The 26,929-nt window shown below is 42.0% G+C and overlaps 1 protein-coding gene across 1 annotated transcript in view; it reads left to right on the top strand.

Annotated features, from left to right (window-relative positions):
• Positions 1–26,929, top strand: part of LOC104042166 (vasoactive intestinal polypeptide receptor) — a 117,613-nt gene that overhangs the window by 61,859 nt on the left and 28,825 nt on the right. The window contains exons 4-6 of the mRNA XM_064445141.1: positions 14,681–14,784; positions 19,529–19,629; positions 21,713–21,845. Of these exons, the coding sequence (XP_064301211.1) occupies positions 14,681–14,784; positions 19,529–19,629; positions 21,713–21,845 (338 nt within the window). The remainder of the gene's footprint in view (positions 1–14,680; positions 14,785–19,528; positions 19,630–21,712; positions 21,846–26,929) is intronic.

The raw sequence follows: 26,929 nt of genomic DNA on the forward strand, positions 1-26,929 counted from the left end.
GGCCAGTGATGGCTAGGCCATGATTCATCTCATAAATTAGCCACTTAAAGAGATCAGATGAACAACACCATGAAAATACCTATTTCTCCTCACTTAGCATGGTAAAGCACAGAGTGACTTGCTTTGTTGGAGAAAGCAGATTCAGAACTTAATTTCTGCTGTTTCTAATGCAGGTGTGTCTCACCCATTAATATCAACAGTAATCTAGTCAGTGCAGTCAACAGACAACCATATGTAGGAACCTGAACAGCTCCTTAGATGTCATTTGCTGTATTGATAACTTTTTTGTTGAGTGTAGCAGAAATGCAGGCACTAAGCTCGCAGGTAGGCACCTACACTGTAGCCACTGAGGACTCCATTCAGATTCCTAAACATAAGTGTCTGGTGCCACTTGAGATACTCTGGGGCATCTAAGAAATCCATGAGGATGCCTCAACTGGTGCTGATATTTAGGGAACTAATTTCTAACATGGAATGGCATCCATATCAACTGATTTTAGAGTTTTCCATATGTAAACCTGCCTCTGAGTTTGTTTTACAGTCAGTGGTGAGAAATAGGCTCTTCAGAGGTGCAGCTCAGCTGACTTCTTTTTGACTTCACCTTCAAGATGAGTTGAATAACATTGATAAACCACATATTTCTTTCCAGTTACAATCAAATGATTGTACAGTGGCTCTGGCAGATGTAAATGTCTTACAATATGGGTGAATCCCACCTTTGCAGAGCATACGTGCTAGCATCTCCTTCTGTAAACAGAGAAAATAATGCCATTCCCAAAGCAAAGACAACAGCTTTGATTTTCTCTGAGCTATGCACTTTGTAAAATTGTGTACAAATGCAGAAAGCGGGTATAGTCTTAAATAAAGGGAGGGTAAGATTGCTTCTTGTTTTATAGGATTTGTTGCAAAATTAAAGCCATTAAAGTTTGTGAAGCACTTCTTCCTTTGTAGTAGTGAGTATGTTTGAATAGCTTTCAAGGAAATCAATCATCTGGTTAATGTTTATATCTTCCTCTTTGATCCCTTTGCAGAAACATGAAAGCTTATGCCAAAGTTGTGAGCAAGAGAGGAAAATTTTTTTATATTTATAGCAGAAAAAGGGTGAAATACTGGGAAATAAAGAGTTAATGTGATTTCCTTGCCTAATAGAGAATATGCTCTTCAAATGAGTAATATCCTATCTCATGGTAAATAAAAGATAAAATATCTCGTGGCATTTAGAAACCTTAAAATGCCTAGTATAGCCCTGATGTCATTTGACATTAAATTTTTATGCCATTCACAAATCCAGAAGATTTTCATTATTTCATGACATTCATCAGTACCATACGAAGGAGATGGATGAAAATATTTTTGTCACCTTTCAGTATTAAAGTGCATTAATTGCTATCCCTTGACCAGAGTGCTCTAGCCTTCTTTCAATACATAGAAGATGACATTTGTGATAGGGATTTGTTTCCCACAGTTTCTCTGAAAGCAAATTGTCCATCATGCACAAGTTAAACAGTAAAAATTAGCACTTGACAGTTTTTAAGCTTCAGCTATGAGATTAATTGACTTAGGGGGCCGGGACAAGAATAACCAAGCTCTGGAATCCCACTCAATGAGGGTGAGATCCTTCTGGGTTTCAGGATTGCCAAACTCCTTTTTTCCTCTGGTGCTCTAAATTTACATCTGCTCTCCTTTCCCCTCCCTCACGAATGTGTTTTACTTCTCTTTCCTGCTCCACTTCCCTTCCTCGTGCTTAGTGGGCCTACTGACTGCAAGTACTGCAATTCATCATTGATTCTGGTATATTCCTATTGTCAAGCCACCTAGAACAGAGCTATCCAAATCCTGCCTATGCAGGCGGGCAGAGCCACTTCCAGGTCACCCAGGCACGGCAGCTGCCCTGTGCGGAGCTAAGCACACAAACATGTGCATGCGTTCGCATAGTTCAACTCAAAGTCCTTCAACGTTGGTCAAGAGCACTGAAACAATACCAGCACTGTCATCAGATACCACCACAGCTTCCGCCATATCTTCCCTCCCCTGCTCCATGGGTTCCTGATTTCCCCCCATTCTTCAATACATAATGTCTCCACCCTCTTACTTGTTTTGTTCATGTTCATCATTTTTGCACCAAACACCAACTCTTTCCTGGTGTTAGAAATACACTGCCAGATGCTGGGCATGAGTGATACAAGGAAATAAAGCTTGTTGCCTTTGATGGATCCCACACCATGAATTTATACTTTTGCTGGACTACTGGAGAGTGTAAAACTTCACAGGTGCAGCCAAACTGTGACAGTCCTGTCTGGAACAGGCATTGCCACAAAGCATTTTTGTGTGGGTAGGAAGCCATCGGAGAGTCTAGCTGGCCTTGCCATCCAGTACTGGTTCATGCCCTGCCATCCTCCTATTGCATTTAGATATAACCTGCTCCAATGGATTGAATTTCTAAAACCATATCACACAAAGAAAACAGAAATTCTGAGAGAACTACTGTGATATTCATGCACAAGTAAAGAAAAAGCGATAATGCAAGGAAGCAGTCAGGGAACTGATAATGGAAATTTGCCCAATATATCATAGATATCAAATTATGAAAATACCACCTTACGAAAGCACTTATGAAATTTCCACATGTCCTCTTGAATACTGCACATCACCATTCCTCAATCATGCCTTGTAGAAGTTGAATCCTTGGGCCAGGGTTAGTACTTGGAAGGCTCCTGAGACAAACTGTGAGCCACTGTAGTAAGGTGGCTTCTCCAAGGCTATTCTTCTTGTTCCTCCAGAGTACAAGATGGTAGGAGATGGCTTGCCTCATCCTATAGTGGTTTCCAAAAATGTTGCCACTGCTTTTTAGTCTCTCCCTGTTGCATGTAAATTACAAAGATAAACTGAAACTGTGGAAGATAGACACTTTGGTAAATAAAAAGCCCATCATACTAGAAGAGACTGGAAGAGTGTGGCTTAGTGACACTTGGTTAGTTTGGCAAAACAAAAGGTGAGAGCTACCATTGCAAGAGTGAAATCAAGGAAGGGAAAGACCAGTTTAAGCCAAAATCCAACAAAAGCAGAATATGCAAACTGCCATGAATAGAGTCAGAGTGGAAACTGGAGAAAGGTTCCAGTGTGGGTTTCTGTGGGAAATAAAGACAAACTTTGGAGATAGCTTCGATGAGCTTTAAAGCAATTAGATGACGTTATGGACCCAGGACATCTCCAGGGCTGCTTCTGCATTTTCTTCTGATGGACCTGCAGCATTTCATATGCAGTAAGCCAAAGAGACAGAGAGGGAAAGAGACCAGACCATGTCACTCGCTGGCTGCCAGGAAGGTGAGGGACTCAGTTCCGTACCTGTTCACTGAATATTCAGATATAATTCATGCATAATGAGATAGAAAGGCAAGCCAGGACTGTCAGTATTGGTCTCAGGTGAATCCTGAGTTGTCTCAGCAAAATTATCTCCCCTCCTTTGAATGTCATTGCTAAGAATGCTGTCCATCTGGCTCAGGACATTTCCTGGCTTCAAGCTGTTGCTTTGTCCAGTTTAGCAGTTCCACATCCTACATGCTGAGAAGCAAACCCTCCAAGTCATATCTGGCTTTGGATCTCCATGGAAGCGATGCTTTTACCAGCTACCTGGAGTCTTAGAACGAGCATGAAGCTGTCTGTGCTTGTTGTTGGCAGTTTTTAGGTGCACTCGCAGTTTGTCAGACTGATTTCCATCGTGCTCATTCAGAAGGTTTCATGGAGTTCTTCAGGCAAGAACTAGGGTGAGATGAGAGTCATGTAATCAGACTCCTGTGGCTAACACCAGCTACAAAATTTGGCAGTTGAATTGTGCGTCACCTCTAAGGTATATATTTGTGCAGAGCAATACTAAGCATTTAGAGTTGCAATCTTTTCTCTCAGACTGGAATTTTGAAATGACAAGGATATTTATCAGCATTGATTCATGAAAACTGTGAGCTTTTCTTCTCCTACAAGGCGATTGGCATCTAAAAAGTCTAGGCTGCATGAGAAAGCTGATTCAATCCAGTCAAGGGATTTATAAATCCCTGAATATAAACAAGATATGTTAATCAAGATGGGTTTTCTACTGATTTCAGCCTTGCTCCTTTCTGTCTACATGGTGCAGTAAATCAGGGTCAGTATTGTCTAATCTCAGCCATATGAAGGCTTAACATTAAATCTAGCCAGATATATGGGTTTTCTCCTGCAGTCAACAGGGGCACACCCCATATGTCCTGGAGATGTTTCTCAGCCTATGGTTTCCTCACTGTTCATGTAGGGAAGTCTATGGAGTAATCCAGAACAGACACTCAGGTCTCAGCTATAGGTGGACCAAATTTGCTCATCCACAGACACACAGATAAATTTTTCCAATGTATCTATATCACTTGTGTGTTTAATACCATTGCAAGTTTTGTGCGAATATTGTCTTATATCTAAAGAACTTGGAAACAAATTCTTCTCTGGGTTTACTATCTTTTAAACCCAGAGTAACTCAAGGTTATACCAGCATTAACATTCAGAATCTGACCTAAAGTCATTGAACAATCCCTCTTCTGCCTAAGCAGAGCCTTGAGACTTAGCTGAGAAATCGAGGATCTTATTATTTTATTGTGGATGTTTTAAATCGTCATCCGTCATGACGATTGTCTTTTTTTTTATGTCTTCTATCATTTTAAACTTTCACATTCATAATCTTCTATCAGATAGCTTTTTCATTTGGATTTAAAAAGTATCTTTAATATTTCAATTCAACAAGTATAAATTAAGAGCTTTTTTGTTGTTTTTTGTCATTCTCTTTTTTATATTGTGCCCAAAGTTATTTTAACTACTGTCATCTCTTTTTTTTCCTGATTCGTCTGTATGGAGATTTGGAAATTACACTCTCTGTCCGTACCTTCACTTTAAAAGACATAGACTAATCCTTTGCAGCACTATCTAACTTCATTAGGACAGAATCAAACAAGTCAAATTAATTGAATATATGTCATTTACTGTTAATATCCAGGTCCTAATGGTTCAGACTGAAGCAACACCCAGCTACCACCACTCCCCACCCCTTCCAGTTCTGGCACCCACACACAACTCTACACAACTGCACAGAGCAAAGGGAAGAGCTCCCCATGAAATACCATGAGAATGAGCCTCTGCAGGTATTGAAGCAAGTGGTTAAATAGACTGCTGCACGTACCTCCACTGATGCCATCTTCAAGCTTGCAGTGGCCTCACGTGGAGCACTCCAAGCACATTTGAGTCTCTGTTGGCTCAGGGTGAGTCAAGGAGCAGAGTACAGCCGTGTCCTGGGATAGCCAAATGAAATTTGTAAGTAGGACATGGATAGGGACTCCAGGGAGCTGTGTTATTGTGCTGCCTTTCTTTTTGGTTAGTTAAACATACGGATGACATTCCTCCCACTGAACTGCGGACACCTGACATTAACCATCTAATCTAAACTCCTTGTCTAGCTTCTCCCTCTAGCACTTTCAGGACATGGGTTGTCCCATGACATCTGTTAGGAAGGGTTAAGATGAGTTTTGGATATCTGATATGGCCTCTACAGGGAACCTGATAGTCTGCTTTAGACTAGACTCCCTACATTTCCATGGCAAAAGTTAGGTAAGATGCATCCAAACCTTTTGCTCATGCAAGAGATCTATAATGAGTAGATGAAAACAATAAGAAAAAAAGCAGAACCAGATTGTTCCTCCCTCCAAAAAACGATTCAAATTTACTTGAAAAACATCTTAATCTCTCTCTCGAACCAGCATTCTTTTCCTCATTTTGTCTTCTCCTTTATTCTATATTGCTTTTGAAACTGGAATGCAGACTGAATAAATGAGGAGAGGGATGAGCAGATGGCAGCAGATAAGCAAAATATATTATCACTACCACTGAGAACCCAAAAATTAACTAAACCCATTATTTATTTACTCCAATGCTCATTTAAAAGGAAACAAGCAGGTGAGTGCATGTTACGGAGGGATATTCACTGAGGGCCCTCGACCTGTTCAGGTGCTCAGGCCAAATGTGCCTTTGTATCACAAAGGCAGAACTGCCAGGAAACTGCCTCATTCACTTAGAATTGTGCCAATTATTTGCACAGCTCACCTTGAAGTCACAGAAAAAGGGACAAGTCACCCAATGCTCCTGCTCCCTGTGCCTGTCAGGACAGCCTCCAACCCTGTTTGGTGTTCATTTTTCTCATGGACAACAGAAGGTCCAAGGCAGAAAACAGTGCTGAGTGGCCCCGTTTCCACAGATCGCTGTTGATTTTACATTCGCATTTAAGAGTGCACCTTTCGTGTTAGTCAGCTCCAGCAACGTGCATGGGGGTAAATAAAGAAACAGGTGACCTTCTGGATATAGAGCTTATTTAAAGCTTGGTTTTGCTTTAGAGATTTGTTTGTGACTATGGTGTCACAATGCATTTGCCCCACTCCTCTGAAGGATTGGTGCTGAGTAGGTTTTGTGAGCCGTAGCTGAACTTCTCCACTATCCTACAGAGCACCCCAAGTCATGTATGTCCAGTGATACTATGCGTTGAGGTCCTTCGATTGAAAACCCACTGCCAGCCCGTGGCTTGTGGAGTTGTTATACCTTCACTCATCCAGAAATGTACATCTTTTCCTTGTAAATGTTACCTGGTATAGTGTGACTGCAACGTCAAAAGAGCTAATGCGAAGTTTGTCCTAGAGTTTGACAGCTCTGCTTTTAGCATGAGAAAGCAGAGTTTACAAAAGGTGGCTAATTAAGGGGAACGTGATGTTAAAAATTGAGAAATTTTCTGCATTTATTAAGGATCAAGATCTTCACAGTTAGAAATGTAATGTGTAGGAACAGGAACGGAAGATAAGGGAAAATGGAGGATTTTGCAAAATCCAGGGTGCTGTAAGCTTCAGGGCACTGGAGATATGGTAGTAATAACTGCAGAGCAAGTGATGTGAAAAAGAACAAATGAAGAAATTGAAGGCTGTGTCTGTCATGTGACATGCTGATACCATGCCATGATATGTACTATGGCGTGAAATTATGAAATAGCATGAAATACTAAGCAGAAATTGTACTGAAAGAATGATCTTGTGAGATCATGTCTGAGATAGACAAAGCAGGTTTGGAAAATATCTTGTCATGACTTACTCCACAAGTTTCTCCCAGATCTAACCGCTTCAACATCCAGTCAGTGCAAGCTACAGCCATCTGAAAGTCTCAGGTGTTTCCCAGTAACAGTGGGACAGATCAATAATAAAAATGGAACTAGAGACGTTCCAGTGGGCTCAGCAGCAGCTCACAAAGAGTAAATGATAAGAATCGCTATTGCTTTAATAGCTTCTGCTTGAAAAAATCGATTTCTGACCATGGATTATGAAGACAGGAAGCAGGACAGGTTGCTGCTCAGAGCAGACCTTCCCCTCTCCTTTAGAAGCTATTACAGTAAAGGGCAAGAGAAGCAAGAGGGAGACAAAAGCGAACACCCCTTAGCAACGACTGACCTTCTCTTTGTATGAATGCAGGCTCCCATTAAAAGCCAATGAGAGGCTTTCTTCCACTAAGGTCAAAGAGCGAAAACCTCACCTATGACACAAACTTTCAGACATGTTTCTGAATCTGAAGTGTGTATTTGAAACAGACGAGAGGCAAAAAGAAATTAAGAAAGAGAAAAACTTTAAGAGCTAGACATAGGCAACAAATTGCTTGGAATACAGTTATCTCTCTGCATTTATTCAGTTCACCTGTTCAGTGTTTAACTCATACCCAGATCAAACACCTTTGATAAAGAAAATCCTCAGTTTTTATGTTGGTTCCACTAACTCCTCACTTCTCTTCCATTATGTCATGAATAAATCATGTCATTCCTCTACCGGGCCCTTAACTGGTTGGTATAACCCAATCTGTAAAGTCATTTTGATTCATATCTCCTCCACGTCATTCCCAAATACATTTATAAATCGGAAAATTGAATTAGAAGCTTTGCATGTGTTTGTTCCTGTTCCAGGAAGTCTATCCCAGTTAACAACATGTGTGCACAGTGTTTTGCTGTAGAACAGTGTCTCCCCGTTTTTCCCAAGGACAAGTGATGAAAATAAATATTCACTGCAGAGCAGAGTTAGACCCCTCATATAGGGCTACGAGGATCCTGGAGGCAGAGGAAGATTCGGAATCAACCCTCTGGGCTGTTAGTGTGGGCAGTGGAGGGACCAGAAGACCTCATGGAACGTGCAGCTGAGCAGGTCCATCAGGTGATAGTGGGAGGTTCACATCCAAAGGAGAATAGGGCCACCATCATTGGACCAATGTGTGAATAAAGGTATGGACAGACTCTGTACAAGTAGAGTAGCTGGATTAATGCTCTTCCATCTAGAAAAATGTGGATTGAAAGGTTGTAAGTCAGAGGTAAATACAGTCATGAATGTTGTGGGGAAAGATTGTTTCATGGTGTATGAGAGAAGGGGTACTAAATGACATTGTCCATCAGCAGGTCTAAAATAAGCAGAGGGAGGTGTATTTTCACACAACATATAAAGAAATGGTAGAGGTGATAGACCTGGGAGGTACAAGTGAAAGCCAAAAGTATAAAAAGCTGTCAGAATTATTAGAAAGTGGTAGGAAAAATTCGGAGTATAGGAATAGGAGAAATTCAGTGGTTAGGTGAGTGGAACACTAGCTCATATGCAACTTCCATTTGAGGGAGCTGAGAAGATATTTCCACCACCACCAGCATTTAGCTGCATAAGTTGCCCTGCTTCCAAAGAAGCTTCAACAGCTCTTCACCCAAGTGGGGGAAAAGAAGAAAGCGGGGGCTAAAGGCAAAAAAGTCCTTCTCATCTCCTGATCAGTATCAGAAATGTCAATTCATTGTTATTTGTAGATCCACCAAAAAAGGGTAAGAGAGGTGTGGGAGAGGAAGAGGAGAGGAGAATGCCCCTGTCCTCAGAAGAAATTGCCTTAAAACAATGAGTAAAATCTGAATATCCAAAACTAAAGTAAACTCAGGAATACTTGGACATCTCCATCATGCAGAAAAATCTAACAGGTGTTGGGTTTTTTTTATTTTAGTGGAGTTCTTTAGTACTAAAAAGAAACCTGGGGGGTTTTAACCAAAACTTTTCTCAGAATTTAGTCAGTCCTGCTTGTTTTTGTACAGAGGGATTTCCTTGCCTCTGTCTTTACTACCCAGAGCAGAGAACTTCTGAATCACCCTGCCAGTGAGAAAAAGCCACTTAGGATAGGTGTGAGCCACGTACCAGATTTTGTACAACTACACGAGCTAATCAGAAGGAAAGATAGGAGCATTTGTCTAATTGCTTACAACCATCAATCCCATTTCCATAATAGGCATGCCATCAAACCATGCAGATTAGGAAATTAGAGGGCTCTGTGAACTCTAAAGAAGCTTTTACTTAAACCAGGAGCAGCTGCTGGGCCAGATGGCGAAGTCCTGTCCTACAGCAGACATGATACTAGAAAGATGCAAAAGTGTATGGAGGAAGCGCGATCTCTTCTTGTGCTTTGTGTACATGTTCATTAATTGCCATGGCACACTACAAGCAGGCTTTCAAGGGATACAGGCAGAGGTAGCACAGGAGGAAGAGCTGGGCTTTATTATACATACATATATTATATATACAGCACTTCACATTGACCCGGATGGCCCATCCTGTCTGCTTAACTTTGCAATTGGGTAGGATTTACCGTGCTGCAGACTGGCTGGCATTGATCTTGGGATCTCACCGGGGCTTGACCTGAAGCCACTAACACATTTGCACTTCTGTGGTCAATACATCTGCAAAGAGTCAGAGCTCTTGGGCTGGACCACGGGGATTTGATTAAATAATTGTGGCCCATCATGCTACACATGAGTCTTTAAGGCACTGTTGCAGTAAAACTTACTGAAAACTGGTTATTCAGGCCTGCAGCTTCGCCCCTTGCCTTTCAACAGCGTTTTATGCCTTGACTGTCATAAACACTGATATAAATGAGCCAAAGGTCTAGCCTCATATCTGCACTTGTAATTCCTTTCTGTAAGCAGTGGCTTTTATACCACAGCATACTTCTGGAAAGCTGACTGGTTGGTTTCCCATCCTGGTTCTCCAGCAGTAGCTATAGATCCTTTAGCCTGTATAAGGATTACCTCTGCAGATTGGATTTATCAGCTCTAGAGAACTAATTTATTTTTTCCTTTCATTTCTGCACTGTTATTTTGCTCCCATTTCACATTCATTCCCTCCCACCTGGCACAGAGCCTTATGAAAAGGTCATCACCTTGTTCCCTTTAAAACCTCATCTTTAAATTCCTTTATCCTGATATCTGCAAAAAGAGAAGACAGCAGTGAAAGAGTTGGGGTGCTGAGATCCCTCTAATTGTCTCCCCATGGTGCTTTGCACAGGACTCAGATACACAATCGAGTTACTGCACCTTAGAAATTACTGTGTTTCCGCAGAGCCAGGGTAGCTCCCAACATGCACGATTTACCCCTTTGGCAGCTGTGGAGAGATTTCACTTAATTTACTCTACAATGAAAGCAGTTTGATCTAGTTGCCTTACCTCCTCTTTGCTACACTTAGAGTCGCTGTGGTTAAGCTGGAGAGCGGTATATCACGGCAGCATCAGTAGCAGCATCTCATGAACAATATCCCAGCCTCCTGGGACCATATGCCTGGTGCTTCTGCAGCAACTGTGCACCCCTGAAATAGGAACTAGGGATTTTGTCCAGTGCTTGTGACAGCACCCGGAAGAGGACTTCTCTTACACGCAAGGCTCCCATTCACAAATGACAGGCCAAGGGGCCACGGGCACAAGCTGGAACACGGGAAGTTCCAACTGAACATGAGGACAAACCCCTTCCCTGTGCGGGTGCCAGAGCAGGGGCACAGGCTGCCCAGGGAGGCTGTGGGGTCCCTTCCCTGGAGACATTCACCCCCCGCCTGGACGCGGCCCTGTGCCCCTGCTCTGGGGGTGCCTGCTCCAGCAGGGGTGGGACGGGGTGAGCTCCAGAGGTCCCTTCCAACCCCCGCCAGTCTGTGATTCTGTGATTCTGTGAAGCAATGAAACCCTCTTGCACTCTCTAATTACCTTTGCATTTTCTAACCATGGCCAAACTGAAACACAGGAGGTTCCATCTGAACAAAAGAAAACACTTTTTTACTGTGAGGGTGACCAAGCAGTGGGGAAGGTTGCCCAGAGAGGTTGTGGAGTCTCCATCCTTGGAGGTTTCCAAGGATATCCAAACGCCATCTGGACACACTCCTGAGCAACCAGCTCTGCTTGAGCAGGGCTTTGGGTCAGATGTCGTTCTGTGAAAGCAGGAAGCTGAGTTCTGGTAATACATGTTGTGAGGTTATTGTTATCACAGATGAGAGGTAGCTGTGGCTTTTTCAGATGAAACCTTTTTTTTTTTTTTAATGGAAAACTTAATCTCATCAAAATGGATGTGGCTTTTAGGAGTAGATGCAGCGGTTTGACAGTTGTAACATTTCTGATCAAAATTAAATGCAATCCCCACAAAAGGTAGATTATTTCATGACTTGGACAGGGAAAAAGCTGTTAACCAGCACCACCCTACTGAGGGGACTCTGCTCACACCAGGAACTTAAACCTCCTTTTTCTACAACAATCAAGGCGAGCCTGGAGCACAAACCTACTGGCAGTAGAACACTTTCCAGCTCTCAGTGAATCTCCTCCACTGTGCATTGCTAATTACATGTTAGTGAGTTATAAACCCCTTGTCTCCTTTCTGATTATTTCTCCAGGAATACAGTTTTAAAAGATTTAGCTTCAGTCTGATAGGAAATGGGAAAGTTTTGGAAACCTTGTGAACTTTCAAAGGCTGGAGATATCATTTCCCAGTCCAGAAGCTTTGTCTTTTCTGATACTGCCACTGACGTTTTGCAGCTTCGATGTACTTCATTAGTGCATCATTCTAGACAGAACTGGTGTTACACATAGTGAGAAACACAAGTTAATGGGAAATGGTTCTGGAAAACAGCATATAAAACTTCTGGTGCTTTGAACATTTTGCCTTCCTATTGACAGAAGATCAGACTTTATTACCGAAGTCCTACTACTGGTGGGGAACCAGATCTAGGGAGATCACAAGAGCTGGCTGCAGTTTCACTGGAGGTCTGTGGCAGAGCTGGGATTTGACCTTGTAATATAAAAATCTCAGTTTAATACTTTGGTCTAATGTTTGCTGCCTGTAAAGCTCAGAGTAAAAACTAGGCTTGTGAGGCACTTTTCCAAATTGTATGTTCATTTTTAGTATAGAAAATAATCTGGTAAGTAGTAGTTACTTACTTAGTAATTTAGAAATGGTAGAAATGTTTGCTCTGAGGGGAGACATCATCCATCACTTGAGCCAAAATTGTGTTGTGGTAAAATCTGTACCTTCTAACCTTATATGTTTTGCACGTCCGAGACACGTAGTATGGAACATGAGAGTTATTGGAAAGGTTTGTTGTATCACACCACGTGCGTGAATTTGCACGTCAAAAGGTGACAGGAGCAGCAAAGGGCGGTAGAAAAACTTATCTGGGAAGTGAGTTTCCCTAAAATCAGGGACATTTTTATTATTATTATAATTTAATCCCAGTGATGCAGTATCACTGTGCTTCCCTCTACCTTAGTTTCCACATCTGTTAAACCATTAAGACAGCTTTTGAAAGTATTCCTGAGAGCAGTGAGAAGAATTACAAAAAGACTCAAACAACTGTAAGGAAGTGCACTTAAAAAGAAGAAATATGAGAAATATGGGAAAATTAAGCTGAAAGAAGCACCCCTTAGTTCACTGAGACTGGAAGCAAAGAATGCAAACCACCATGAAAGCTAAAGGCATCCCCAAACAGAGAGGAGTTTTGAGCCGGAAGTAGGAAGCAGAAACGTTCAGATAGTGAAGAAGAAATAACAAATATTACATAACACCTCAAAAAAAAAAAGTACTGAGCAGTCATGTCCTTGATTTGTTTGCGCAAGATCTGTTATGATCCTGATGTGAACCCTGGTACAAAGAAATGCGAACAATGGCCATGCAGAAAAAGCCTGGGGAACAGCAACCCACCAAACTGCGCTAAAGTTAACTTCTTCTGGAGCAGCTCTTAAAACGAACCAAGGTACCAGAGCCTTCATGGAATTTAGATCTGTTGTAAAGACAAATTACAGGGGCCAGTTTCAGCGTCAAAATCCACCTCTCACAGGGATTCAAGTCAATCAAGCCAGGGGATAGGCTGCTGCTGATTTCAGTGCAAGACGGGTTAGGAAGGTGTTCAGATGACTCAATTGTCAGAAATTCCTGGAGGTGGTGCTTGAATATTTTAATGACTCATAGCTGCATAACTGATTAGCTCGTGTTTGCAGAAGTTTTATTATTCCTGTATGCAAAGAACCCCATTGCTGGAAATATTTGCAAAGCTCTTGAGTTTCACTGATGTAATTCTTCATCTAAGAAGCGAGTTTTACTACTCTTTGTCCATTCTGGTTTATTGTACCAGCTTTCCAGTCAGGGATGGAAGGCAGTTTTGTGTGATAAGCGACACCAAAGGAAGGCCGTGGTGATGTGATTCACATGAGGTGGACAGGGTAGGGACTGGTGGTCAGAGTGGGTACTGGCGGAATTTGCAACGTACTGTTGGATGTATTGCTTCTTTGTTATTTCTGGCTGACAAACATCTATCTTGGCCTTTCAGACTACGAACCTTTTAGGGTAAGGTCTATCCTGGTCAGGTTGTTGGTCTCGCCTCCTTTTGCTTGATTAATGTCTGTATAGCCCCTAGCCAATATGCGTTTGAGGTCCAGCTTGGAAGGAAAGCAGAGGTGTCTTACAAAGTGAGAAAAACTTTGCGTTGGAGAGCCCCCTTACAATCCTGGATGGACCAGGAAGTGCGGAGTGCCAGAGAGGCATGCAAACTTCACAGCTTTGTCAGTTTTGTCTGAAAGAGAGAAGCGTCTTTATGTTAAGGCTCTTTGTTGTCGGTTGGAGGCCCTAGGCACTCAACTTGCTTAAGAGTCCAGAAAATCTTCCTGCCTTTGAGTATACATGTTAAAACAAGCAGTACAGGTTGTCAGTATCTGGTTTTTCTCCCCTCATAGCCAAATTCTGAAGTTCTTAGTTCTCAAACAAGAGTGCAGTAGATTTCCCAGGAATCACATTTGATCAGGGCTCATCTTGTAGGCAAGGTCTGGGTTTTGAGAACCGCATTCAATTCCCAGACCTCTGACCTTACCTGCAAAATGTGAAATTAGCACTTTATCTATCCCTGTCTTGGCTTCTTGGCTTCTCACAAGTAAAGTGAAAGATGTAAATACTTCACTGCTCTGTTTAGATGAAAAATTTTCCAGGAACAAAGGCAATATGACGATAATGTTCTCAAAGAATATTGGTGCAGTGCCAACAACAAAAGGCCCAGGTATAATTGGCATTATGGTACCATCAGAAGAGATGTTTTGTGGGCACCTCAGTATTAAATTGTACTTGTTTTTGAGGTCTGAACTTTACAACCCAGTGGGTCCCTCCCATTTATGTGTTCTGTGTAATAGGAACACTTTGTAACAGAGAAAAAGTATGAGAATTTTACTCTGTGTGTTACAAGAAATGTGCTCTGGCATTTGAACCAACAGAAGGCAGACATTTGTTTAACAGTAAGTCGAACATTTCTTTTTAGATCACCCTTTTCTCTTTTCTTCCAGGGAATGTGACCAGGAATTGTACAAGCCAGGGCTGGACAGATGTGTACCCCACGCCGTATGCTGTAGCTTGTGGATATGATTCCAACATCACTGCAGGGGAAGAGGTTTGTAAACATGGATGGGTAGACATTAAGGTTTACCAGGGATCGATATCAGAATCACATGATCTTCCCATGCCCAATTTTTTCCATTCCCATTCTGATTCCTCAAGAAGGAAGGAACTCTCTGAGGATCCCTGGAAGCAGACATCAAATGTCTGGTCAAAGAGATGATCTTCCCTTTGATTTCCAGGAGGGTGGCAGGAAATCAGCACCTGCAAAGATCAGACCAGTGTCTCTGTGATGCCCACATATAACTTCAGGTGCTTGATTTTCCACATTCAACTTTGAATCAAGCCCTCCACATTTATTCTTTATGCATAAGTAGATCTGGTGATTCCAGATTTCTAGTCCAACATAATCATCAAAAGATCAAGAGGGATAAAAGGATGTAACTCACTTGCCATCAGTGCTGCTTTGCTGATCTCAACCAGCTGAAGATCTAGAAAACTGTAGGGAACACACAAATTTTCATGCAATGTTACTGAAGTTTTTAAGGAAATATGCACTCTGTGGGATACTGCCTGTATGTAAATTAGTAATCACTGACCTAGGTGTGATTAGCTTTATAGAGTATTGGCATTGCACAGGAAGGAGTTTGTTATTGGTTTGCTGCATGCTGAGGCATGAAGGGTAAAGTCTAAAGAGGAAAACAAATGTTGTTAGAAGCAAGATTCACCTCACCTAAGTAAAAGTTTAACATCTAATCTAAACTAGTCCCCTACAGCTGTCCCACAGTCAACAAGAAAAAGCTGGTGATTGAAAAGAATTATACTTCAGTGCAGGTTTATATTAAACCTATGTCCACGCTTTTTTTTCTGTTTCTGTCAGCATTCGTGAATGTTGGATGAAGGAATCTCAATAATGAATAAATATATATGGTGAGAGGTCTTTGTGTATGGTCACACATTACCAAGGCACTCAAAGAGTTAACAGAGAATCTGAACAGAACTGAGCCGGCCTTAATAGAAGAATACAGAAAATAGCAAAGGGAGAGTTGCACAAAGAACTTCAGCACTCCACTGAAGAGACCCTTAGTCTGCCTCCGAGGTCAGCCACCACTTCACCTCCTCAAGTGTCCCGTTTCTTAGATCGAGCTGTGTGGCACCAGTTGCGCATTGCGAAAGCCATTGTCACAGCTCTGCTCTGGGAAGGTCCTCCATTGAGAGCTCTGGCTTATGTTCCAGCTGCAAAGGGGATTTGGGAATTCCTGGGACATGCTTTGGCGACCCAGTGGATTGCAACGTTGCCAGAGTGCTGCGTTACCAAGAGAACACGTATTGTGTTCTTTTAATTCTTTCTTAATTATTTTCTCTCAGTTTCCGTGGTTTTGTCATGCTGTTTAAGTCTAATTTGTGTGAAAGGTGGCTGAGGGGGGTGAACATGCAGTACTAGCCTGTGAAGAAGAATAGATTTTTGATGTTGTTGAATTGGCTGTCAGTTTGGGGAGGAAGAATTAAAGGAAATAGAATAAAAGGAGAACAGCAGGCTGTATGGGATATGAGGCCCAGAATGGACTGATAACCTTCCATGCTTAAAACACATGATGCACTTTTAACACCTACTGGTCTCAAGTCAGAAACAAGAAAAATATTAAATAAGGGCTGTGTGTAAGATTTTAGTTGTGAATTCTGGCAGTCCCTAAGAAGCGGATGATGTAGGCACAGAAGTAGGGCACTTATGATCTTTGCACTGATGATTCCTTCTCCAACCTGACCTTTAAAAACCATGTATTAGCAAACTGGGGGGGGGAGGGTGAGGTGTGTGTGTTTGTTTTGCTGTCCCATTGTCAGATGCAATGCACGACTTCTCCCTTGTGTGCCTCCATCTGCTCAGACAGGGGCCACCCCAGGTCCCCCCATAGGCTCTGTCTGAACGTGGTGAAAATAGACACTTCCAGAGGTCAGTTGACCCCACATTTATCTCCGAAGGGACCAATTTGCATTCGCTCTAGAGGGAGTCCAGATGACTTTAGGCTAGGTGACACGAACCCAAAACATGTTTGGGTGCAAGGCTACTGAAAGACTTGACAGCAGTATTTCTGTTCTTTTTCTCTTACAAATGTAAATGTTTCACATTCTAACCTCAGTTACCAGGACATAAATGTAGGGGTTACTGAACAGAAACCAAGGAAGCTAATTTTCAGTTAGTCTCAGTTTAGCATCTACCTTAACTAATTGTGCTTATCACGTTCCTGTGAAATTAAGCAGGATTTTTTAGAAGTCTGAGAGAGAATGATGAAATTGCCTAATTGCATTCTGTAAATCAGTCTAGGTCTACAGCTATAACCCAGGCATCCTGGCATGCATTTCCTTCACTTCTCTAAATCCCTTTTTTTCTAAGAAGGGTATTTTAGTAATCTGACCTCTAAGTCAAATTCCAATAACATTTATGATCTTGGGTCAAATTGTCTGCTTTGATATCTGTAAAATAGGAAGTGATTGTCATTAGCAAGTACAAATGAAGAGCAAGAAGTCATTATGTGCTGTTTCCAGAACCGAGATGATCCCACATGCTACATTAACGGTGAATGCAGAGCCATTTCTCGGTACACAGAAGGATTGGTCATCATAAAACATAAGGGCAGAGAATTGCTTGTTGAATAACACCAAGATCTTCCTGTGCATAACTTGCTCCTGTGAATAACTCCAAGAAGCAAAAGGCCTAGACCTGTGTTCACACTGGAGAGTTTCCATCCACCACTGATGTGTCCTATGATATCTCTTAACCTCCTTTCCCCCATTTCTCTGCTCTCCATAACACAGTGTGGGACAGCCTCTTCCTCAAACTCAGTCCCCTACCGCAAGCTCCCTCCTTCTGCTGGCCAGGTCTTTCCTGTAACACGTCTGCTCTGATGCCATCAAGAAGGAAACTAGATAATGAGAGAAGGACAAAATCAACATGAAGGAAGTTGACTGCTTTTATTGGAAAAGTTTCAGCTGCCTTTGGGAGCCCAAACCAAACAAGACTGGAAACAAGACTATTTAGTTATCTTTGGGTGGAATCGGCAAGGCAGTGGGGTAGAAAGGTGGGACCTCTGCTGTTCCTCGCTGCAGTGCAAGTCCTGTCATGCAGTGCAGATGAGCGAGGCTTAGGTATGACCATACCACATTGAGTGACTCCATCACCATAGCAGCATCCTGGTGTCATATGGAGAAGATAAGGTAGATATATTGGCCTGAAACCCTTGCTATGTGTAGGGGAATAGACAGGGATCGGCGACCGAAAGATCACGGGATGTGACGGAAAGATAGACTCCTCCCCATAGGAGTGGCAGGAACAGGAACCGCAAGAGCTATATAAGCGTGTGACGCAGCTAAATAGACGGACATTTTGCATCCATCATATTGATGTCTGTGCATCACTGTCCCCAGGGTGGGTAGAGCCCTGTGTCCCGGAGGTATGCGGCCCAAGATAAGTTCTCCCGTAGAAGCGTACAGCTACAGCTATGAATTACGTATTCAGAGTTACTGACGCAAAGCTCTTACTGATGTGGATTCATTGAATGGGGCTGTGAAGACACTGTGCTTTTAGCCATCGCTGAGATCTCCGGTCTAAGAAGCAATATAAACCCAACCAGTGTAACCTTTGCACTCTCTGAAAGCTCTGTCTTGTTTTAACACCCCTCCAAGCTGGCTTGTGCAAATGCTAGAGGATTACTACTCATCTCAGCCTCACTGGTTCTGTAAAGTGCCTGGTACTTGTCAAGGCCTATGAAAATAGCATATAAAAATGTCAACCCTCACTGTTATTAAAGAGTGTTTTGCCAAACAAGGTTGGGTTTAGATTTTCTGTCAAAACTGCTCTTTGCAGTTTTGGTGCTTTGTGTTTGTTATAGAAAATGGAGGCAAGGTGGGCAGAGGAGGGTCAGTCAAGAGCTGGAAAATAAGGTTTTCCACAAACTGAGTTAGATTCTCATCAAAACTTGGATTTTTCATTGATAAAACAAATGTCCAAATACAAACCGATCTTTTGCCCTTTTTTTAAGGCTTAAAATCAAAATATATTGGTTTAGAGTGTTGCTGGAGAGCCTTAGGAGAGCTGGAGTTTTGTTGCCTTTTATTTATTTATTTATTTATTTATTATGTTTTATTTAGACCAGGATTCCCTATTGGATTTAAGTCCTGTGTTGCCCCATGCTCAGAGATTCCTTCTGTGTGCTGTCAAAGAGAAAAGCCATGAACTAATTTCCAACTAAATATTATATTTTTGAATTAACATATCTGTGATTTCAGTGAGAACATTTAAAGTTTTCACTTGCTGAAATACAACATCTAGCTTCCACAAAAGCAAAACAATTTCCAGACTGGTTCTGTCCTCAAAATTCCTTAAAAGGATGAAGCTCATCATGCTCACCACCTCAGAGCCGATGTGTCAGTGCGCTGTTTAACTGAACATTAGTCATTCTTGTTCCACAAGATTATAACCATGTAGCTGTCTCTGCAAGTGTCAAATCAGACTCCTTCCTGCATGAACTTTTCCCTTGTGTAACTGTAACCTGGTTTTTAACTTGTCCAAGCTCTACTGCAAGTGGACACGTTCTTTGTATTCACATCAGTGGTATTTGAGTCTTGTACTCTACTGGATGTGACTTTAAAGGGTGAAGGAGTTGGAAGGTTTTTAAGAGAGGGATGTAGGATGATTTCCTTGTCTCACCAAGAATGTCAGTAAAAGCTCAGTGATGGTGTATTTAAGAATGCATGTTGGCAGCTCTTTGAAATACCTCTTTTGTTTCTTTCCTTCACATTAGCAAACTACATTCTATGGCACAGTCAAGACCGGCTACACCATTGGATATACCTTATCGCTCATTGCTCTCACGGCTGCTATGATCATTTTATGTCTCTTCAGGTAAGACCATGAGCAACAAAGGCATAGGTAAGGGGATGACTCAAAGGACATAGTGGCTGTTTAAGTTATAGGTTATGAGTGTTACAGATGGATGCAAAATTCTTCTGTCAAGTCTCAGTTCGACAGGGGAGGAAAGTTCCTCCATCTTTTGGTACCACTGTTTTCTGGTATGTGATTTGTGGTCTTTGCATGAGAGTTATAACCCCAGTGGAATTATTTAGCTGGGCTTCATCTCACTAAATGTAGATTGTTACATGATGCATCTCTGTATTAGAGGCCGTTATCCCATAATCCTGTTAGAGGTCACAGAGACCTAGTCAGTATGGTATATATGGATGCTGTGGAATGATGCATTTCTACTAAAGTAGGTATTCAAAATGGTACAGGTGAATCACTCCCCAAAACTACCTCCCAAAGTCTATTTCAGAAGCACTTCCTGCTATAGCTCTATGGCAAGACATAGATACCCAGAGCATTTTTAGACATGCTGGAGCCTCTGACATGTGCACAAGGATAGCAGATATGATGCAGGACCTTCAGGAGACCCAGGCCCTTATGGACTGATAGGCAGATACTCTACAGCATGTCAAATGGCATTAGATGCCTAGATTGCAGCAAATTAATTAATCCTCTCTCTCTATTGTTTATAATACATTCAGGCATCTAAATTTGGGTGCCTCTAATGGAGAAGACTGCACAAAAGGTAATCTCCTATTATAATGTCATTTATGTATAGGGAGAGCAGCAAAAAGCAGACGTCCATGAGATGGAAGAACCTTCTAGATGAGATTCCATCTCCTCATGCCACTCTCCAGTGGATTCCCTGAAATGTGTCTAACAGGCATTTGGATGTGATACTTAGAGACATGGTTTAGAGGTGAACTGGCAGTGTTAGGTTTACGGTTGGACTCAATGACCTTAAAGGTCTTTTCCAACCTATACAATTCTGTGTATTCTGCATATATCATTGTCCGATTTATGACAGTCTGGTCCAGATATCATCCCCAAAGAAAGCTGTAGGAAGCAGCATATGTTCTAGGGTAACTTTCACACTTGTATTGAGACTGGCCTCACCTTTCAAGATCTTTGCACTTCTCATTCCACATGCTCTCTCCACTCCTCTTACATGTGAAGAGTGAATCAGACACACATGCAAATTATCTCATCTCAGCAAGGTACAAGGTGCCAGCCAAGATGGTGAAACCGTCAGGGTTTGTGCTTTTCATTTGTGGGAAACAGGATAATTTGACTTGCCTTTGCCTGCAAGTACGGAGGACTCATCTTGGTCACATTATCGTGCCATCGTCAGAGATTAAGAGCACAAACTCTGCCAATGCACAGTGACTCATTAAGAGGTGGTAATTTGATCTTGTTGCTGAGTGAGGTCTGTTGTGGTTCTAATGACTGTACAAAGTACCCATTTCCAGAGTATAGGCCTTTCACTTTAGCTGATGTAAAGTCTCACTTGAAAAAAAGAAAAAAAGACCTACTTGATCAGAATTCATCTTCAAAATATTAGTAGGCAAGGGACACAAAAACCCTGGTGCTGTTCTCAATATTATTAATCATTAGTCATTTTAAAGTGAATTATTAGTCATTTTAAAGTGAAAATATAGTTCATATTGCTCCAGAAAGCCTGTAATATGTGTTAATTTTAGCAGCAGCTGCTAAGGATTTATTTCTGTTCCTGAAGAAACATTTCACTTTGAAAAGAGTTATTGCAGTACAAACATTCTGTAGAAAACAGACCTTTATCTTGAGCACAGTTTGCTTAGTCAAAAAATTTCTTTTCCAGAGGAGAAGGGTGTGATGGACCTGTTTTCTCTCATGCTGTATTTTGACCTTTTTTTTTTCTGAGAACTGGAAGAGCAGCAACACTGCTGCGGATGTATGGATTGCCACGTTTTGTGGATTTAAAAAGGCTTAAGTGGATTTGCGGTGATGTACATCAGAATATAGTCTGTCTCAGGGTTTCTAATGTTTAATTGTAAGCATATCTTGGCAGAAGGAACATGTAAATAGATAAATAATGTTTTTGAGAAGGCTTGCTATTCAGAAATGTTGTTTCATCTCTTCCCAACAGAAAGCTACACTGTACGCGAAATTATATTCATATGCACCTCTTCATGTCCTTCATAATGAGAGCCATCGCAGTCTTCATAAAAGATGTCATCTTATTTGAAAGCGGAGAATCTGAGCACTGCTTTGTGAGTTCAGTAAGTAGCCATGCACATTGAAGTTTCCACCGTATTCTGCTGCCCCTCTTCAACAATGCACCAAAAATTACCTTGCAAATGCATGTGAGACAGGATTTTGGAAACATTTCAGGGTTGTTTTTTTTCTCATTTGAAAGAAACAAAAACATGATTGCTGCAGTTGAAGTTGTATGGAAAAGACATAAAATCAGAAGAGTCAAAAGTTGATAGGCACCTGGGCCTATCTGAGGTGAAAACCACAACTGGGACTCTTCAAGTTTTTGGGGTCCATCTCCCAGTCCCATGCTAATTTCTTGGATATCCTAGTCAAAGGAGACTTGCAGTCCTGTGTTTAGGGATTCAATAAAACCTTTCCCTTCAGTGAGGGTGGGAGTCAGATCCAGATTCACATAACTAACTTCAGGTATCTACAGGGTAAGTACCTATACATGCGCTACATGTGTAAAGTGCAACCATCGTAAGTGGAGCTCTAATTAATATACTCACTGGAGTCTGGAGAGCTGTCCACCTCGCTTTGAAGAAAGCACATGCATTTGGATGGCTCTCTGGGCTCCGCTGATTGCAGTGACCAGATCTCTGCAGCAGTTTAGGCAGGAAATCTATGTGTAGACATCATCGTCTGTTCTTCATCTGGATCATTATCCCACGCTAGCTGTCTGCAACCATGGGATTTCCCCATTGGGATGGTAAAAGAGGGGAATAAAGGAGTTGAGGTATTTTTTCTCACTTTAAAACTCAGTGTCAACAGCTGAAGCAACATTAAGGAGGGAGAAAAGCTTTTTATCTGAAGGCCATATTGACATAAGAGGACATTGGTCATGAATAAATTTAGGCAGGAAATTGAAATCATTAAAATAATAAAAAAAATGGAACCCTCCATAATAAATTCATAATGTGAGATGAGCTGCTTGCTGGTAGTAGCAGGGGACTGGGCACAGTGGTCCAGCAGATCCAATCTGGACCTGTTTTTTATGTCATACAGCACCAGAAAAAGGTTCTCTTTTCCATCCACCCAATTTCTTCCTTGCTTCTGGCTTTTGTGTATCCTTACCCTGAGTCCTGTCCCTGCTGTTACAATGACCTTTCTGCCTGAGCACTTCTCAGCTGATATCACAGAGCTCCCAGCCTTTCCCCCAGAGCTGTCTGCAGCATGATGCATTCCCACTGCAGTGGCTCTGGGGTTTTTTCCCCCCTCTGTGGTTCACTGGGATCTGCATTCTTCAGCAACGGGGTTTTATTGTGAAGGTCTGTGAATGTTTAGAATGACATATAAACAGGAATAAACAATTATCTGGTGTCTGCTGCCACAGATAACTGCCAATGTTAATTGGCAGAGGAGCCAAGAACCCAACGACCTGTGGAGTTTGAACTAACCTCTCCCCCCTGCGGGAGTTTGCACTGGGTGGTGACTGAGACACAACTACAGAAAGCTGTGTGAGAAGCGTTTGCTTCAACCGTCCATCCAGAAACACTTCCACCTATAAATGCAGGGCTTTGCACTTCAGAATCTGCAGCTCCTGGAAGCCAGGGTGCTTTCAGGCAGACCCATGGCTACCACCATTGTGCGTTTCTTCCCATCAGAGGATTTTCATGTCAAATGCCAGCTCAGGTTGAAAGTCTGGATGATACACAAAGGTTATAAAAATATATGGAACAAATCTGTCTCTAGGCTGAGCATACCCCTTGCAAAATCTGCACCCCTTGACCCAACATTTTGGACAATCTTTTAGGCCACAGGGGAAAAATGCCTACATTAAATGCAGTCAGAATGCCTCTCCTAATATTCTTCTGTTTGCAGAAACAGTTATAAAATCTATTGTGTTTATGTGTGTTTGGTTCAGTTAGGTTGGCTTGAGTTAGGTTAAATAATTGGTTGGTTTGTGCTTTGGACTTGCAGAATAAAGTTTTGTCTTGGGAGACCTGGGTACTAGTTCATATACCCAGGGCCTAATACACAATTTACAGAAGGTTTTGTGTATAATGGCTAGATATGGCCTTGAGCTCATTCAGTCTGAGAGATTTGAACAAACAGTTCAATTTACTGAATGCTTTCACCACTATGTTATTTTAGAAGAGGGCAGAACCAAAGCAATAACAGTACTTTATTAGAAGATAAAGTACTGCATTTAGTTCCTGTAAGGAAAAAAGGATAAAGGCATCCCCCTTCCAGAACAGAACAGGGTTATAAAATCCAAACGAACAGAGACCTCTTCCAGCATTTCTGAGGAAGAGACCAAATTCCTGAATTTGACATTACCTGTTGCAGTAAGAAGACTTAAAAATTATGTTCTATGCAGCAGCCACACAAAAAATGTTTTAAGCTCTCCACGAACAAATGTGTTAATGCTCCAGTCAAGTAGGAACTCCAGTACACGTAGGCGTACCTGTAATCGAAAAAAACTTGTTCATAGGCTTTACCACAACAGCATTTTTCCTTCCTTGTACCCAGTGTGGGAAACCTCAGTTACGGTGTTAACTCTATGCGATTTTAAACTCAAATAGTTTTGGACTACCATTGAATTTCACATAAACGCCCTGAAAAATTAAGTTTGTTGGGCATTCTATGGGCCACAGAGCCTGAGAATGCAGCAGGAAGCATTTCAGGGCCAATGCAGTCAAAATACATGTGATGAGCATCACCAAGCCATCACATGAGCCAGAATATGCACATGCATGGATGATGTTTACAGAGTGATGCGTGTCACCCAGAGCTTCCTTGAATTCCTTGGTCCTTCTTTCTTTATAATCCCACTCCCGGGGAAAAGTCTTGCTGCTTGGGTGAAAAATTCTGCCTGTTTTCATGGGGCAGAAACCCTGAGTTGACAAGCAAGCCCTGTTTTCATAACTAAATGTAGCAGGCTTAAATGATCATTGCTCCCAGGACCTGTGCAAGGTGGCCCAGGCCCTTTGTCCTACACGAAGGAAACTCAGCAGCAGTAGCTTTACAAATGTCCCTAACACCTTCCCCTCTCCCCAGCTGCCCAGATCAATTAGGATTGTTCTTAGGCACAGTGGGGATCCCTTGGCTCGTGTAGAAGCATGTAGACTGACCTTCAGAGAAGGCTTGCCCTCCAAAATCCCCCTGTGTTATTTTCCAGTGGGAAATAAAACACTGCAGGGACCTTGAATTTTCTAAGAGGGGTAGAAAGAGCAGAGGAGTCCGATGGCCACATGCACACACAGCATATTGCCCAAGGTACCAAGAGTAGACCAAAACTACTTTCTCTCTCTGTCACACCTTCAGTCATAAAGTATGTCTATAATTATGTGTAACTGAATCATCCTGTTGGCTTCAATTTCTTAAAAATAGGCATATACTCAAGTGTGTTAGTCAATCTGGGCTTTAAGCACTCAGATGTAGAGATGACCAGACTGGGAGGGGTTCTGTGAAGTCACCCACTTCGACTTCTTCAACAGCTATTCATTTTGATTCGTTCAGAACACTTACTGTCTCAGTAATCGGTCATTTCTGATGGAAAACTCATCACACGTGGCTTTATGGCATCCAGGAATTACTCATACTACATGAAAAAATGTGCCACTTACCAGCCTATATTTGCCTGCATTCTTTTGGTTTTATTTTTCCACTGCCGAACTCAGGAGGTCTCCTTATGAATTCTAGTTTGTCACATTAGATTTCTTAAGCCCAGTGACCCTGTGTCTTGGCATTCCCAAGCTTTGTCTTCCCTTTTCCTTCTCTGCCTGGAAAACACCCTGTGGAACACTAGCCAAAACAGCAAACCTGGTAGAATGATTGAACTGAACACTTGTCGTTTCATTTAATTTGATATTTTTTGGTGTGGTTTTATGGGTATGTTTAGATATAGTTTCATTACTGTAATATCTGGATAGCATAATGATGAATGACTTATATTTCCAGCCTAGCTGAAGACAAAGAAGCCGACAATTTGATATAAACAAAAATCAGGTTCTACAGATTGAATTCAGGCTGAATTTTCTGAGCTCTGCAAATTTGCCTTTGCTGAGGATTCAGCCAAGGGAGACTAGTTCATTTATCTTTTTCCTTTTGCATTCCATTAAGATGATCAAATTCCAACAAAAAATTCTTCATTGTAAAGGAGGGTGGGGCTTTTAGCAACTGTGAACATATACATGTATTTCATATTTTCAATGTGATTATTTTTTTCCACATAAGCTTCCTCAGGCCAAATTGATAACGGCTACAGGCCCCTTAGTGAACTTTATATATGGAAGTTGAAAACAGACACATTTTCTTTTCCATCGCACCCCCATCTGAGGCTTCTCAGATACATATTCTCCGCCTCATGTGGGACTGCCCTGATATGCAGGCTATTGGAGAGATGGAAAAGTGTTAGCCTTTTTATGCACTTGTATGAAAATGAAACAAATATTGGAGACAGCACTTTCATTGGGCTACACTCTCTGGAAAAGACGTCTACTCCCACCTACACAGAGGAGAATGAGCTCTTCTTAGCAATACAGATAGGCATCTGCTGAACTTTGGCTGCCTGGCTTGGGGGAAGAGACTGGCAGAACTCTGTCTGAAGGCAATGTGAATCTTTCCCTTGACTTTAACTGGAGTTGGGTCAGTCCCCAGAATGTGTAAATACATCAGCTGACACTTTTTCAGTAGCTCAGCCCATTGGTCCAGAATTGCACCCCATCTGCTGAGCTCAGTGGGGTGTTGCCTGAGATAAGGAAGTGCTTTACAGTCCATATTGCTATGGAAATGAGGCCCAATGTGAAATGAGATCCGCCTTGTTTTGCTTGGCTGTGTAAAGTGAAGGAGACCCTCGCCCTTCCCACCTAATAAGTAGCAGCCGCATTTGGTTTTCATCCCAGCACAAGGAGCAAAGGAAAAATCACTGCTCATGTGAAGTAGCAGTTTCTCACTGTGTTCTTCCACTCATGTCTGACCTGAACAACCTCACCCGGTCCACAAATTCTTGTGAAACCCAGCCAAATGGTTCCTGTTGGCTTCAGGAGGTGGGTGTCGCAATGGACTGGCTTCAGTTCTTCTTTCTGAGGTTTCTGACAGCATTGGGTTTTTACTTAGATTTCTGCTGAAGATCTTTATGATGTTGCTGTCGCAACACAAACTA

The sequence above is a fragment of the Phalacrocorax carbo genome, chromosome 2 (assembly GCF_963921805.1).
Source record: "Phalacrocorax carbo chromosome 2, bPhaCar2.1, whole genome shotgun sequence".
NCBI classification, from domain to species: Eukaryota; Metazoa; Chordata; class Aves; order Suliformes; family Phalacrocoracidae; genus Phalacrocorax; species Phalacrocorax carbo.